The sequence below is a fragment of the Micropterus dolomieu genome, linkage group LG06 (assembly GCF_021292245.1).
Source record: "Micropterus dolomieu isolate WLL.071019.BEF.003 ecotype Adirondacks linkage group LG06, ASM2129224v1, whole genome shotgun sequence".
Taxonomy (NCBI): Eukaryota; Metazoa; Chordata; class Actinopteri; order Centrarchiformes; family Centrarchidae; genus Micropterus; species Micropterus dolomieu.
The window spans coordinates 69,552-86,178 of record NC_060155.1 but is presented as its reverse complement, the minus strand read 5'-3'; the positions used below and the strand labels follow the sequence as shown (position 1 = coordinate 86,178).

Genomic DNA, 16,627 nt, shown 5'->3' with positions numbered 1-16,627 from the left:
GCGACTCTGCCTCCTGGTCTCAACTCTGGGTTGTCATGGATTTGGTCCACTAATAAACTTGGCCAGATTTCTAGAAATGAGAGCTGCTCCTTCCCAAGTGGGATGGATGCCGTCTCTCCGGATCAGACCAGGTCTTCCCCAGAAAGTCTGCCAATGATCAACAAAGCCCACATCGTTTGCTGGACACCACCTCGACAACCAGCGGCGGAATGACGACATGCGGCTATACATGTCATCACTGGTCAGATTTGGCAGGGGTCCAGAGAAAACTACGGTGTCCGACATTGTTTTTGCATATGTACACACCGACTCAACATTAATCTTAGTGACCTCCGATTGGCGTAACCGGGAGTCATTACCGCCGACGTGAATAACAATCTTACTGTATTTACGTTTATCCTTAGCCAGCAGTTTCAAATAAGACTCAATGTCGCCCGCTCTGGCCCCAGGGATGCACTTAACTATGGCCGCTGGCTTCGCTAACTTCACGTTTCTCAAAACAGAGCTGCCAATGATCAGAGTTGGTTTCTCAGCGGGTGTGTCGCTGAGTGGGGAAAATGTGTTAGAAACGTGAACAGGTTGATGGTGCCCCGTGGACTTTGAATGCTTACAACTATTCCTCCTTCGGACAGTCACCCAGCCCCCACCCTTTCCTGGCTGCACAGGAGATGCTGGGGGACGACTACCAGAGGCTAACTCAGGCTGTTCCGCACCGACTACCGGGGACTGGCTAGCTACAATAGCTAAAGACTGATCTACCAAGGTGCGGAGCCGGACTTCTAAATCACTGAGCCTCGCCTCCATGTCTATAAATAAACTACACTTATTACACGTACCATTACCGCTAAAGGAGGCAGAGGAGTAACTGAACATCTGACACACCGAGCAGGAGAAAGTAGGAGAGAGAGAAGGAGAAGGAGAAGCCATCGCTAGCTGCTAAGCTAAAGTCGCTAACGGCTAAGCTAAAGTACTGTAGCGTCAGTTACCAAAACTTTAGAACAACTATGAGATTGAACAGCAGTCACTAAAAGATGGAAAGAACTGTGAGTGCTTAGGCAAAATTACTGTAAAGAATAAGAGTTTAGCGGACAGTTGGCCGCTGTAATCAAACAAATGTAACTGTTATTTAGCGAGAGCAGCACAAAACGGTACCAACACACAAGCACCGGAAACGGAAATGAGTCGACACGCTTACCGCAATACGTCAGCAGTACGTCCCGTCTTGTGGAAACGCCAACACAGCCGAGCTGAAAGAATAAGGCTGATATTTTTATACAGCTCATAAGAACACATCAACGCATTATTAAGGACTACGCCTATTCATTTAGGCATTCGCAATGTCTGCAAATTTCTGTCTCCCTGCATGTGTCAGTTGTAGCTATATTCCTTAGACAATCCTATGTCATATTTCTGTAGTATTACAGTTTGCTCTTCTTTTGTAAAATATGACACTGATGCCAGTAGACTTGTTCATGTTGTTCAGGTCATCTACTGTTAACGCCTCTTTTATGTGAATGCGCTCATGGCTGGATTAGGAAACCTTGGGTTTCAACAATCCAACAATGTAGTTTTTTAGCGCAGCAGCTTTCATTCATATATTTCATCAGCTGATTTTACTCGCGGTGCTGCCGGCTGCTTTCATCAGATGCAGAAGGTGACATCGGCTGGATGTGCAGGCTTTGTCTGCCTCCTTAGGCTACGTGTTTGCTATGTTTTTATTGTCATCTATTTGGACTAAACAGAGGAATGACCAGCCTCGCATCTGAAATGATAAAGGATGTAAAACCTTTTTTCTTGCAGACAGACTCTTCGACTCTCTGACTTTAATTGTCTCCATAATAAAAGTTGATGGGAGAAATAAAAGCTAGAAAAATCTTTCTAATAAATGAAGAAAGTTGTGTGTGGGGCTTTTGTTGTTCAGACCTACAATGATCACAGATTTTAACTAGATGGTAAATCACAAAACAAATCTAATCTGGCAGTGATATGCTACACTAGAGTTAAAAGTATTATCTGTTTTCAATCAGGTATGAAACTGATGTTATGCTGTGATGCAGCCGATCAGCTGCAGGGTCCAATTAATATAACAGACTTCCGCAATAATGCACTGGTGTATCCTTGCTCATAGATCCTCAGAGATTGCTCCTTGGAGCACAAATAAGAGCTTTGGGACGGTCTGCAAGATGGCGGAGCACAACAACTTCCGGTTCAAGCGAGGAGCGAAGAAACGATAAATAATCATCTTTGCAACTTAAGTTTGACATATACAAATTAAATGGGAAGTTAATTAAGACATTGACAGCAAAATAATTCTACTCACAAATCTTTCATTCATCTCCATTCATAATGTGCATTTAAAATCTTATTGCCTTACCATGTTTTGGAGAGTGTTACATTCTTAGCCTCTGCTCTGCTGTTTTAAGAAGCTGTAGAAGCATTTTTATGATTAATTTAAAATAAATCATGAAATAATAAAATTAAAATCACACACTACCCCTGAATAAAGGACAATTAAGTGTTTTAATTATCATATTGTTATATGTGACATGTTTATATGACAGTGTTTATTACCTTCAATCTCTGTTTATTCATAAAGTGTATACTTTTAGGTTTTATACATCATGTATCCACCATAGCCACAACATGTAAATATTTGCATTTTTAAAGTAACAAATTCTTTTGGTAAACGACACATGATCTGTTTTGCACATTAGTTTACACGCTTGCTTGATTGCTAATGACACTGGCTTTGACAATAAATCTAATTTTATTGTGAATGATTGCTGCTGCAGTTGGAGTCACACAATGCATTCAGGAGCTATGATTTATGATGTTCTGTGCCTCTCAGTGAGTATTTTCTTCCTACTGCAGCTCCACACAGACATGGACCATGGAGACAATGCAGTCAAGTACACTCTGTCAGGAGAAGGAGCTGGGTCCATCTTCATCATTGATCCAGTTACAGGAGATATACACGCACTAGTGGGGCTGGACAGGTAAGCACACATCAATATTATTATTAATAACAATACAGTAATACTAGCAAAAGTAAAATGTATAGATTCTAATAGAGACATAACTAGCATCTAATAAACAAAGGTTGAGCTACAGAGATATTACTGGTTGCACATTGTACACTGAAGCTACTGATCAAGGAATTAGTATCAGTAATGTTTCCACTGGCAATAATTGCAAGACTGATAACAGTACATGACACTCTTACTCTTAGAATGGATTATTAGCAGTTATGTAGGTCATCGTAAATGATCATGCCTACAACCTTTTTATGCATATTTTAATTTTTTTTTTACATTAAAAAGACCTGACTGCAAACACAAAGTGGAATCAAAACATCACTAAAAAGTTTTTATACTTGTGTTAAGAGTGTGTTTTGTGTTGTCATGTTTTCCTGTTGAAGTTTTTGTTTAAATATTAAACTAAACTGAATCCTCCTGCCTGTGTCTGCATTTGGGTCCACACCTAAGTCTGCTCTCAGCCACCCATGAAAACTTGGCTAAAGTGGAAAAGTGGGTATATTGATAAAAGCAAAATGCGATGGATAAAGACTTCAATGAAATTAATAAATTTTGGCATACATGAAGCAAATGTCCACTAACACTTCCACTCCACTGCAAAGATGAAAAAAGCAGCAGATAACAGATATTATGTTCCACCTCCTCATGGAACATAATATCTGTGTGGCGCAATAACACTGTACTGAGACTGTAACCTTTGTCAAATGAATATATAAAAATTAGCACCACCAGGTTACCACTGCTAATATTGCATAACCCTTACCCTTACATTGCTTTAGTACTCTAACAAGTAGAGTAATAAATAAACAGGGTTACAGTTTTTTTTCAATTGCTAACCTGCATTGGTCAAATCTGAAGTCATATTGAATGCTCCGTACTTGTATAGCGCCTTTCTAGTCTTTTCGACCACTCAAAGCGCTTTTACACTACATCTGCATTCACCAGTCATACACATTCATACACTGAGCCTAAGTGCTCAAACAGAAACTAACATTCACACTCATTCATACACTGGCGGAATAGCCGCCAGGGGCAAATCGGGGTTCAGTATCTTGCCCAAGGACACTTCGACACGCAACCAGGGAGCCAGGGATCGAACCGCCGACCTTCCGATTAACAGCCAACCCGCTCTACCTCCTGAGCCACAGCCGCCCCTAATTTGTCACTCTCTTCGTACCTTTGATCAGATACCACACTGCATCCCCGACCTTGTGCTGGACCTGACAGATGTTTTTGTCGTACTGTCTTTTAGCGTGCTCAACAGATCTTCCCAGAGACTCCCGCGCCAACTGGTGAGCAAGCTCCACCCGTTCTGAGTTGCACAACATAATGCGGAGGAGTAGTGGCCTGGTTACTGTCTAGTGGCAAGCCAGCAACCAGGTCCACTGGCTCTGTTATCTCCCGCCCAAAAAACATCATGTTCAGTGTCAGGCCCGTGGAGCTGTGTTTGGTTGCGCGATAAGCCATTACAGCATAAGGGATCATCACATCCCAGTCCCAGTGACATCGCTCAGCGGTGGTAGCCAAAACTCTCTGCAGGGTAGCGTTAAAGCACTCCACTTGTCCATCCGACTGGGGGTGAAATGGGGTGGTTCGTGTCTTCGTGATCCCCAGCGTTTCACACATCCCCCGAAACACAGCTGATTCAAAGTTCGTGCCCTGGTCACTGTGCAGGCAGTGTGGAGCTCCATATCTGCACACCCACTCCGAGGCAATCTTTTCAGCAACTGTTGACGCTTGTTCATTGGGAACTGGATAGGCTTCCACCCACTTGCTAAAGTAGTCCTGCACCACAGGTAGAGCCTCTTCCACTGTGCCCAGTAGGCTTTGGTGGCAGGGCTGCAGTGTGCTACGTCGGCCCACCGTGGCCGGTCCCCCATTTGGTCCATCCACTCCCTCACTGGTGCTATGTCTGGGTCAGCCATCTGAGCACAGTCCAACTGCTCCTGGGTCCAGCCACTGAACAGGTCAGTCCTTGGAGATTCACTCACCCGGCAGATGTTTGAATGGGACAGGTCACCGCTGCTGCCACTGGACGGCTCCACTACCCCCACTGGCGGGAGCCCTGTAGGGGTTATCACAGCAGTTCCTCCAGCAGGGTCATCGGTCAGGTTACATTGCACCCCCTTATGGTGCTGTTGTGGATGGAGGTCAGGCTCCAGCACGCCACATGGGCACAGCTTACGACAGGGTCTCCTAGAAAGTGCGTCTGCATTTTGATGATGCCTCCCCGGACGATGTATCACCTGGAAGTCGTAACTCTGCCAGTTTTTCAAGCCAGCGGGCCAGCTGGCCCTCTGGCTCCCTCAGTCTAGTCAACCAGCGCAGACTGCTGTGATCGGTTCTGATAGTACCTGCTGGGGAGAACATTCACTGTCTGAAATGGGTGGTGAACTCCACTGCTGCCAGAAGCTCTCGTCTGGTGGTGCAGTAGTTTTGCTCTGTGGCCGAAAGCCGCCTGCTCCCATAGGCTAGGACCCTGTACCTGGGACAGGACTGCCCCAATTCCCCAATCACTGACATCTGTGTCGAGGAATAAATCACCGTTATCAAGGGGGTAGCCCAGAACAGGTGCCGACGTCAACCTGCGCTTTAGTCCATCAAAAGCTTCTTGGCATGCGTCTGTCCAGTTAAAGCATACATACTTTTTGGTGAGCTCATGGAGGGGCTTGGCCACCGTGGCAAAGTCCCTCACAAAGCGTCGGTAGTAGGATGCCAGGCCAATAAACTGTCGTACCTCTGAAAGGTTTTGGGGCGTGGGCCACTCGACCACTTTCTGGTTTTTTTCGGGGTCAGTGGAGACGCCTTTGGCGGAGATGATGTGCCCCAGGTAAGCCACCTGCTCCTGGAACAGGCAGCACTTGGAAGGTTTCAGCTTCAGGTTAGCTTTGCGTAGTCTGTTGAAAACTTGACCAAGCCTCTCCAGCATTTCAACGCCATCTGTCCCCAGGACTATGATGTCATCCAGATACACCAAACATGTCTCCCACTGTAACTCAGCCAAGACACAGTCCATGAGTCTTTGAAATGTTGCTGGGGCATTGCATAGTCCGAAAGGCATCACGTTCCACTCAAACAACCCTCTCCTAGTGCAGAATGCAGCAGCCTTGCGGGCCCGTGGTGTCATCTCCACCTGCCAGTATCCTGATGTTAAGTCCAGCGTGCTGAAGTATTGGGCTGTGGACAGGGTGTACAGGGTGTCCTGAATGCGTGGGAGAGGATAGGCATCTTTAATAGTCCGTTCATTTAAGGTTCTGTAATCCACACATAGCCGTGGGCTCCAATCCTTTTTCCTCACCATTACAATTGGAGCAGCCCAGCTGCTGTTGCTGGGCTGGGCGACGCCAGCCTCCAGGCTTTGCTGCACCTCCTGGTCTGCTGCAGTCTGTTTATCCCTGGCCATCCTGCGTGGAGGTAGCTTCACAGGTGGCCCTGGAGTGGTCAAGATATCGTGACGCCCAAGGTTGGTGCGGCCTAGATCAGTGGGCCCCGCAAAGAAAGCATCGCTGTAGGACTGCAACAGGTTGGCCAATCTACCACGGTCAGCCTCACACAGCGTGGTGCAGCTGTCAGCGAACAGGGTCTGCAGGTGAAAAGGTACAGGAGCAGGGACAGTGTTAGTAATCGAGGTATCGTGTTAATAGGCACAGATGCTGCTGGGGCCCTTGGTGTCTGTAGCTCCACCTTCTCCAATACCGTCGCTGGCTGGAGAACACCGGCCACAGCCCCTCTCCTCAAGGTGACAGGTGCAGCTCCAGGATTAAAGACCCTAATGGGAATGTTGGCGGATTTCCGCGTCTGCACCACAACATAAGCAACCAGTACACGGTTCCTCTCGATGAAACTCTTTGTTGGACTCAGCATCATGTCCCCTTTAGCAGCGTGCCGAAGGCGAGCTGTGCCAGGCACCACGTACTCGCACCCAGACTCCAACACTGTAGTGCGGGCCACTCTCGCAAGGTGCGCCTCCGGGTGGCGGGCGGAGTTAAATTGGGGCACTTTCTCACCAAAAAGGGTCACCTCCCTGCGGCCATAGTCCAAAAGAGCATTCGCCTGTCGCAAAAAGGGGTGCCCTAGGATAACTTCGGTGCTCCCGGCTGCATCAGCCATGATGAAGTTCACGTCAGTGACTCGGCCCCCAATATGCACTGGTAGAACAACCTCCACCAGAATGGCCAGGCCCCCCTGGGCCGATGCCTTGCAAGATCTGTGCAACTGATGGCTGTATTGGAGGTCTGAACTCAGTGGGGAGTGTTGAAGTGATGGAGGGGCAGCACGTTCTTTCGTGCACACGAATCTAGCAAAGCACAGAGTTTGAGTCCTTGTATTAATATCTGAACACACATCTCATCCTCCTGGCTCTTGGTACAGGTGACCACTGTAGCTGGATCGGGGGCCTGGCTCATGCTGACAATGTAGGCCTGCTGTTTGGGTCGGCGGGGGGAAGGGCAGTTCTTCTGGAGATGACCTAGTCCAGAGCAGTTATGGCAAATGATGTCTCCTGCGTTCTTTCTTGCAAACTTGCCTGGTGGTTTCATACCTGTGTGCTATTTCATAAGCTCTAGCCAGGGTGCGTGGTCGCTCCTCCAGCAATCTTTGAACTACCTCAGCATCGGCTAGAGCGTTACTGAAAATCTCCACACTGATGGCATCCTGTTCCAGCTCAGCACGATCAGCATACACAATGGAAACTTTCTCGTAAATGTCATCCCTCAGGCTGTGCAAGGCTTCACTTGGCCCCCTAACCCTCTGTCTCAGTTCAATACCTATGGCCGCTGCATACTCTGAGCATGGTCCGTAGGCTGCTTCAATTTCCTAGACCATCCTCTGGTAGCTCCATCGATCAGATCTGGGGTTTTTATGGATGGAGCCAGCTGCTCCGGTGAGACTGAATCTCAGTTGAACAGCCTTGGTCTTCTCAGACCAGTGATTTGCTCTCGCACAGCTTTCAAAGTGGTAGAGAAAGTCTTTCCATGAGCCTGATCCATCAAAATGGCTCGGTCGCTGTGTGGGAATCCGCTCTCTCTGCCCACAAAGTTCCTCATTACTGCTGTCTATCGCTTCACTTTGATGCACTACGTGAGATGAACAGCCCCGCAGTGCAGGCCTGGTCCCCCTACATTCAGGCTGTCTACCCGGTAGAAGCAGTGCATCACAGGGCGATGCATGAGGTCATGGCCCGTAATGTGTAGCTGGAGTGGATGTTACATTTCGGGAGCAATCACAATCTTTTTTATAGGAAGCCCCTACATTCAACTCACCATCCGCCGCGAATTGCCGCTCTGCTGGTTTCCGAAAAGGGTTAGCCGACACTGAGGACGGTGGGGTGGGCGGCCACGCTACACTCGGTGGCAGGGCTAATGTGTGGGCCGCGGCTTCACGTGCGGCTAATGTTAGCTCCATACTGGTCACAAATGGGTTACCGCCTTCTCCCTCATCAATACGTCCAAAGTTCATTTGGTTAACTGAGTCCAAATCCTCTCTAGCAGTCCCTCTTATGTCCACCAAGAATGTGTTGTTGCTAGTATTAGGGCTCATTAATTCCGCAAGTCTCCTAGCTCCGGCCGTAGCTTTAACGTTACCTCCGGGCGCCGTCATTCTCTCCCTCCGTCCGTGACGAATCTTCACCTGTCCTCTTCTTTGCAGAGTTGATATCCCGGACAAACCCCCAGTGTTACCTTCCCAGCTTTCTGCTCAGAACTGTAGTTGAGAACAGACTGGCGTTCAATGATTAACTTAGTCTGGCTCACAGCTGGTAACTAGCTTTAGCAGTCCGGGCCACTCTGCCAGTCATTAACATGAAGAAGACGTCGTTGCAGCGTTCGTCAGCAGGAACTTTATTTCTCCTTTACAGCAGTAATTCACACATTACACGGCTTGTCGGCACTTCACCGGTGCTTGTTTTTGCCAGTCTCACCCACTAGCTGAGCAGTTTTTTACTCTTCCCAGCAACGTTAGCAGATCACACACTTGTTTTTCTTCCTGTTTCCCATACCACCACCGTCCTTAAAGGGCCAGGACGGTGACACCCATGAGCCAGAAGTGGAAGTGAGTGACTCTCTGTTACAATACGCTGTACCGGGAGAATTCAGCAGCTCTTATGAAAGGAAACAGTCCCTTCACTCATGGTTTCAATGATAAACCACAACGACAATTACCAACAGAAAGCCACCCCAAAGGGAGCAGGCCAAGACCCACCACAACAGCCCTGACCATGCGCCCCTGGGACAACTACATGCACTCGTCATAGAAGAGCTGGTAAAGGACAGCTGTGGTAGCATCACCCCCGCTGAAGAGGGCGAGGAGAGAAGTCTACGGATCCCAGGAATAAGGACACGCTACCTGCCTCAGACATTTATTTTGTGATGGTTTGTGAAGTGTGGTATGGTGGAGTGGAGATATGGTGCGTGGTAACTAGTAGTTAAAATTGGGGCGTAGTCTTGACACAGGCAACCCTTAGCTGGCAGGCAGTGGGCCCAAATGCAACATACGGTGCAGGCAGATGCAGTTGGTGAGATTTTACTTCGAGCTGAGGAACACAGGCTTACGTATAGGCATGGAGAAGAGAGTCCAAACACAAAGAGTCCTTCAACTAAAGCTTAATCCAAAGAGAGAATCCAAATATCCACATAAACAGGCAGGGTACAAGCAGGAGATGACATGACACAAGACAGAACACTACAAGCAACAATGATCCAGCCAGGACTGAATAGAACAGCAGACAATATACAGTATCAGGTATAGGACTGAATGATTTTATTAATTTGATTGCATTTTTATTCAATTTCCTTTTCCCCGAGAATGGGGTGGTGCCCCTTCAAACATCAGGGGTCCTTATTTGATGGCATCTAGCAACCTTTCATTCAGTATTTGGAGAAGATAACAAACAGAGAGGCTAATACCATTTAGAGATTTGTTACCACCGTAAGGTAGGATCCTTTGTTTTTTTGGGAGGTGTGCATAATTAAATTTGGGTAAAATGAAACAGCAATGTTAACTGCTGCATAACCATAGTTTCCTGTGTTAGAGTCACAAGCCCTGTTAAACCATCCATTCTCCCTTTTCTTTTCCTTTGTGATAACAGTGTAACACTACTTCTGCCTTTGCTTTGCTTACAGACAAATGTCATTTTTCATGACTGTCATTTATCAGGTACATATAGATCATTTTAACACCCCTGAAAAATGACAGATGCTTTTTTTCTGTTTATGAGGTCAGTATTCAGTACTCCCTATAGAGGGAATTACATGTGTAGTGGGGCATAACCAGTATGTACTATAATTCAAATCAACATTTGTACTTAGGAAATCTTTACGTGTACCTTACATACCATAACCAGTGTAATAAACAGCCACAGAGAAAAACAGAGTAAGATGAGGGTGAGGAGGAGGAAGAGTAGGAAAAAATATAGTTTGTAAAAGATATTTTAAAGCCGGACTACATAATCCTACTGTAGTCTCTGTTGATTAGACATATTAACATTAGTGCATTTTATGTGTATGTAAAACTTGTTGATTTACAGGGAGGAAAAGTCCTACTACACACTGAAGGCCCAGGCTTTTGACCTCCACACAGGCCTCCCTCTAGAGCCGGAGTCTGAGTTCGTCATCAAAGTACAGGACATCAATGACAATGAGCCACGGTTCCCTGATGATTCCTACAGTGCCAGTGTCCCTGAGATGTCCCCAACAGGTAGGACTGCTGGAGGTTGGGAGTAGAGCTCTCGCTAAGCTAACATGAGGCCTTTTTCTTCTGCATAGAATAAATATTTAATGGCATAATCCAAATGCAGTTGGTAAGATTCTGTTTTCCAAACAGAAGAACAGTGAGGGGGCAGAAAAAATCTGAAATGATGACACAAGAATATATCAAGCATCCAAAGAATACATTATGCCATGCCAATGGAAAATATCAGTAGAACAAGGTTCAGTACCTAAATCATGAAAAAAACATATTTTTCATCCGTCAAAAAAGGGTTAAGTGGAAAGTAATTGAAGAAGTAGAACAAGAAGAAAGAAGGACCATTGATTGTTCTCTTGGGAGTTACACTTGTATCTTTATTTTCCACAATGGTACACTGTAAAAAAGGATTTTGGAGGGTGGTAAATACAACCCATACAAACGATTTAAATTTTATTTAAAGTAAATTAGTCAGCAAGGCAAATATATAATATGGGTAAATTCTAGCTACACTACCTATTTTGAAAGCTAGAATAGGAGCACTGGGGGTCACAGCCCCCAGTGCTCCTATTCTAGCTTTCAGCCCTTGGTGTTTCTCATGTTACTACTTCTTGATGTTGCGGTGTCTTGGGATTGCTACATCCATAGACAGAAATCGCGGGGGGACAGGGTGGTCAGGACCCACCCACCTTAGTAGATCAGTCTTTAGCTATTGTAGCTAGCCAGTCCCCTGTTAGCCTGTGGTAGCTGTCCCCCGGCATCTCCTGAGCAGCCAGGAAAGGGTGGCTGGGCAACTATCTGAAGCAGGAGTAGTCATGAGCATTCAAATCCCACGGGTCACCACCAACCTGTTCACATTTATAACAGATTATCCCCACTTAGCGACACACCCACTGAGAAACCAACTCTGATCATTAGCAGTTCCATTTTTAGAAACGTGAAGTTAGCGAAGCCAGCTGTCATAGTTAAGTGCATCCCTGGGGCCAGAGCGGGCGACATTGAGTCTTATTTGAAACTGCTGGCTAAGGATAAACGTAAATACAGTAAGACTGTTATTCATGTTGGCGGTAATGACTCCCGGTTACGCCAATCGGAGGTCACTAAGATTAATGTTGAGTCGGTGTGTACATATGCAAAAACAATGTCGGACCCCTTAGTTTTCTCTGGACCCCTGCCAAATCTGACCAGTGATGACGCATGATTCGGAGAGACAGCATCCATCCCACTTGGGAAGGAGCAGCTCTCATTTCTAGAAATCTGGTTTGTTAGTGGACCAAATCCATGACAACCCAGAGTTGAGACCAGGAGGCAGAGTCGCAGTCTAACACACTTCTCTGCTCCTCCTGAAACCAGGCTGGGTGATGGAGAATATGTTAGTCTAAATGAATCCACACCTCCCAGTCATATAATACTCTCATTCCTCGAGGCACAGGCCGAGGAGGTGGAGTTGCAGCTATCTACGACTCTAGCCTACTAATCAGCTCTAAACCTAAACTCAACTATAACTCATACTCTGAATTTGCAGAGTTTTTGTCAACTTTAGTCCTTAAAACGGACAGTTATTATTGTAGGGGATTTTAATTTTCATGTGGACGTTGAGAATGACAGCTTTAGTACTGTGTTTCTCTCTGTTAGATTCCATTGGCTTCTCTCAGAGTGTTTATGAACCGACTCACTGTTTTATTAACCACACCCTCGACCTTGTTTTGGTATATGGTATTGAAATTGAACATTTAATAGTGTTCCCACAGAATCCCTTTTTATCTGACCACTGTCTGATAACTTTTGAGTTTATATTGCTGAACTACTCGCCATTTGGCTAAACATTTTATACAAGATGTCTGTCTGATAGTAATTTAAGGATGCGATCAGCTCTAAATTCATTATCAAGTAACAAAGTAACGGAGGATGCTAATTTCAGTCCCTCCCAAATTGATCATCTTGTTGATAGTGCTGCAGGCTCGCTGCGAATGACACTCGACTCTGTTGCCCCTTTAAAAAAGAAAATAATAAAACAAAGATGGTTAGCTGCATGGTATAATACTGAAACTCGCAAATTAAAGCAAATATCGCGGAAACTTGAGAGGAATTGGCATTCCACCAAACTGGAAAATTGTCGTTTAATTTGGCAAGATAGTCTTAAAACTTATAGGAAGGCCCTCTGTAATGCCAGAGCAGTGTACTACTCGTCATTAACAGAGGAAAATAGGAACAACCCCAGTTTTCTTTTCAGCACTGTAGCCAGGCTGACAGAGACGCGCGCGGTGTTTCACATCATGTGCACAGCGGCACAGACCGTAACTGGCTATTGTCACAGCCGTACACACTAAAACATGTCTTAGTTGGGAAAGTTCTTCAATGGAGTGAAGAAGACATAATGCTCACTATTTACAGCTGCAAAGAAACACACAGAAAGAGACACATTGTTATGTTAAGTTAGAAGACACGGTGGATATTTAAAGCATGGAGCAGGCAAAGCAACAGTGAACCCAGCTGTTGTCATTCATACCACGGTGGCTCTATGCGTAATTAATAACAAGCCACCTCCACACGTGGCTCATTTGCCGCTGTGAAAACAGAATCGCGGGGGAAAATACCAGTTGTGTTTTATAAAACTGCTGACAAATACATGCAGAGAGAGAGAGAAAGAAAGGTGTAGGTGTGTGCTTTTGTGTCTGAAAAGCAAGGAGAGCAGATTCCTGATGTTTCAGAGTAAACACTAAAATATGGTGGAGAATTAAGTAGGATTAAAATAGTAAAATTAGAAATAAAATAATAGAAATAGGGTAATGTATTCTTTCAAATATTGTCAGTTAAATTATATTTTAAAATGATCTAATTTTTTTTGTTGGATTTTATTTGTACCTTTTTTAGCAAAACAGCTCCTTACAGTGAAAATATCAATGTTATCTAATAATCAGTGTTTGATTATGATCATACACTTGAAGGACGCCAGTAAGAATAGCCAAAATTTATGCTGGTGCTGATCCTAATAAAATTTTCCGATAAAGAAAAGTTACAAAGATGTTTGTGTATACTGTCAGTTATAGTTGTTAGAAAGAAATATTCGGAATCGGCAGGTCAGACCTTTCAATAATCGACAATTGGAATCAGCCAGGAAAAATTAAATCAGTGCATCTCTTACTACAACTAACATGGCGATAAGCCTGTGTGTGAACTGATCTTGGGCTAATATTGTAGATCTACCTTTGTGTTCAGGTTTTGCTCACTATGATGTTAAGTGGCAGATTAGTTGGCTTTCTGCAGTTGAATAACTAAGGGTGTCCTCTGTCCCAGAAAAAAACTAAAATACTATGTGGAGGATGCCAGATAATTAGGATAATTTGACAGATGGTAAACTTAAGAAACTAACTCATATTAAACAACTATTGCTGAGTGTTGTTGGCCAAATAAAAAGACAGAGAAAAGAGTAAGTACAAAAAGTCATGGCAATTTGGTAACATCACAGTCTCCATGCTACACTAATAATTGTAGTAAGGCTTTCCTCTGTGTACACGTATCCTATATATTTTAGGCTGTACATTTTTGTCCCATTTTTGTTTTTTTTAACCTTTATTTTATAGCTTCACTGAGAGGATACCTCTCTTTTGCAGGAAGGCCCTGATCACATTGTTACACAGTCACACCTGGAAGTACAACCGCAGCCCGCTGGCCACTAAGCGGCTCCAGTGGAGCTGTTGGGGTTATGGGACTTGCTCAAGGGCACCTCAGTGGTGTTAAATAGTGGTGGGATAGATAGATGGATAGATAGATAGAGAGTAAGACACATCACAAAGTAGATATCCTACTTTGGGAAGTTTGATGGACTCAAGAGAAGATCAAATTATATCAGCATCCTTACTGAGCAACAATTCAATTTTATTTATATAGCGCCAAATCACAACAACAGTTATCTCACAGCGCTTTTCATAAAAGAGCAGGTCTAGACCATACTCTGTGATGATAAACACCAGACATTATTCATTTTAGAAACCTTAAATTATATTATTATTATGTATTGTTGTAAAGAAATGTCTGTAACCAAACATCTTGGTCTAGTGAATGTTTAAAAGTGAGGGGAGCTAATATTATTTGGTATGTGTTTATGGTCTGTTGGCCCTAACATTAACCACATTACTATGTGGTAGAAAGATAAAAAATGTGCATTGTATGTTTTTACACCATATCGTTGCCATGCAAGTAACCAATCATTGTCACTATTTCACTTACTCTGCACTCAGATGTCCATTTAACCCCACCAGCTAAACTCTGATAACACTATAGGGTAACAAACTTGACCAGCCGTACTTGTAACAAAATAGTGACTATTGCACTTACTCAATGCTTAGACGTCCATTTCTCCAAACTGGCTAAACTCTGATGGCACTGCTGGGTAACAAACCATATGTATGTTCTAAGCCTCATAAAAAAACATTTTGTATTCTTTTACACTGTCGTGCCGTGATAGTTGTTACGGCTGTATGTATTTCCCTGTGCTGTGTCCATGTTTTCTGTCCTTCAGTTCTGCTCTGGGAGTGCTCCAGCTAATTACTGAATAAGGTCCACCTGGCCTTGGAAGGCGGGCTTTAAAAGCTGCTGTGCAAGTGTCAGGAGGGGGCCCTTCTTGATTTGGGACTGCTAGCCTTGCTGCCTCCCAGCTGGGGCATTTTTGTGTTAAGTTCTTGTGTTTTTGGTGTTCTTAATTTATTGTCTAGTTATGTTAATAAATTCCCTTGTTTTAAAGGTGTTTATTTGTGTTGAGTTTGGGTCAGTGTTGGGGTGTTGTTCGTCCCATGTTGCCACCAAAGGGTGGGACGTAACATAGTAACAAAACACTATTGCAGTTACACTATGCTCCACCGGCATGATGGCACTACCGGGTAACTGGGCTAACCGTGCTAGTAACAAAACTCGTTCACTATTGCCCTTATGCTTAGATGCCTGTTTCACCCCCTGCAGTATATCTCAAGCATTCCACTGTCCATATGTGGCCCAAAGCTTTAGAATAATGCACAGCGACTCCAAATTTTTCCATTGGTGCACATTTACTGCAGCGGCAATACCAGCTGTCCCTAGCATGGGGAGATTTTTCCCGTACATACAACGTAATTCCCCTAATGGCTGATTGTGCCATAGTCTTCCAGTAGATAGGATGTTTGGATTTCGGAGTGATGATCCATATGTCTGGAGGCAGGCATACAAAAATAAAATGTGGTAGAATGTGGAATCTGTAATTTTGAGCAACAGCCCCAGCAGACTTTTGCTGGTAAGTTAGCATATTTGCATATACCACCGACACTGTAATGATACAAAGCTGGGTGAAAATCAGCAAAGTTTCTCCTTATCTCAAATTTATATACATAGTTTTATTTTCTAAGCTTTTTGGTTCAGCTCAGTTCTTAAGATTGCTTGACAGTCTGCTTGGACATACAGCTGCACACATAGACACATAAGCACAAACACTATGCACTAAGCCAGATTTAGTGGCCCATCTGTTGCTAAATACCGTCAATGAGAGGTAATTTAAAAAGTCAAGGTCTTTAGGCCTTAAGCTGTTAATGCTTCAGCTGAGGCCCAAAGTGCTTTGAGACAACACAGGCTTAACCCCAGTATGTCTCTCTAGCTAAATTCTCGTTGGATTTTTGATATGCTTTGAAATAGAGCAGTGGTGGAAATGGCCACGTTTTACAGGGAGAACCATACTTGGAGGGGGGGACTGATCTTTATAAACAAATTCTTATTAATTTCATTATCATGAGTTACATAAAAATCAATCCATAGATCTACTGATCTCAACAGTTTTAGTGATGTTGATAGCTCTTCAATGTAGTGATAAAATCAATAAAATCCTATTGATACCCATGCCTAAACAACACTACAATATCTCAACCTTTTAATGGGGACCCACATAA

General features: G+C 44.4%; 1 protein-coding gene across 7 annotated transcripts in view; it reads left to right on the top strand.

The window, feature by feature from the left end:
• The window catches only part of LOC123973056 (cadherin-12-like), a 93,265-nt gene that overhangs the window by 26,586 nt on the left and 50,052 nt on the right, over nt 1–16,627 (top strand). For all 7 annotated transcript variants that reach the window (XM_046052911.1, XM_046052909.1, XM_046052908.1 and 4 more), the window contains 2 exons: nt 2,872–2,996; nt 10,558–10,727. In XM_046052911.1, coding sequence (XP_045908867.1) covers nt 2,884–2,996; nt 10,558–10,727 — 283 coding nt within the window. In that variant the 5' untranslated portion in view covers nt 2,872–2,883. The remainder of the gene's footprint in view (nt 1–2,871; nt 2,997–10,557; nt 10,728–16,627) is intronic.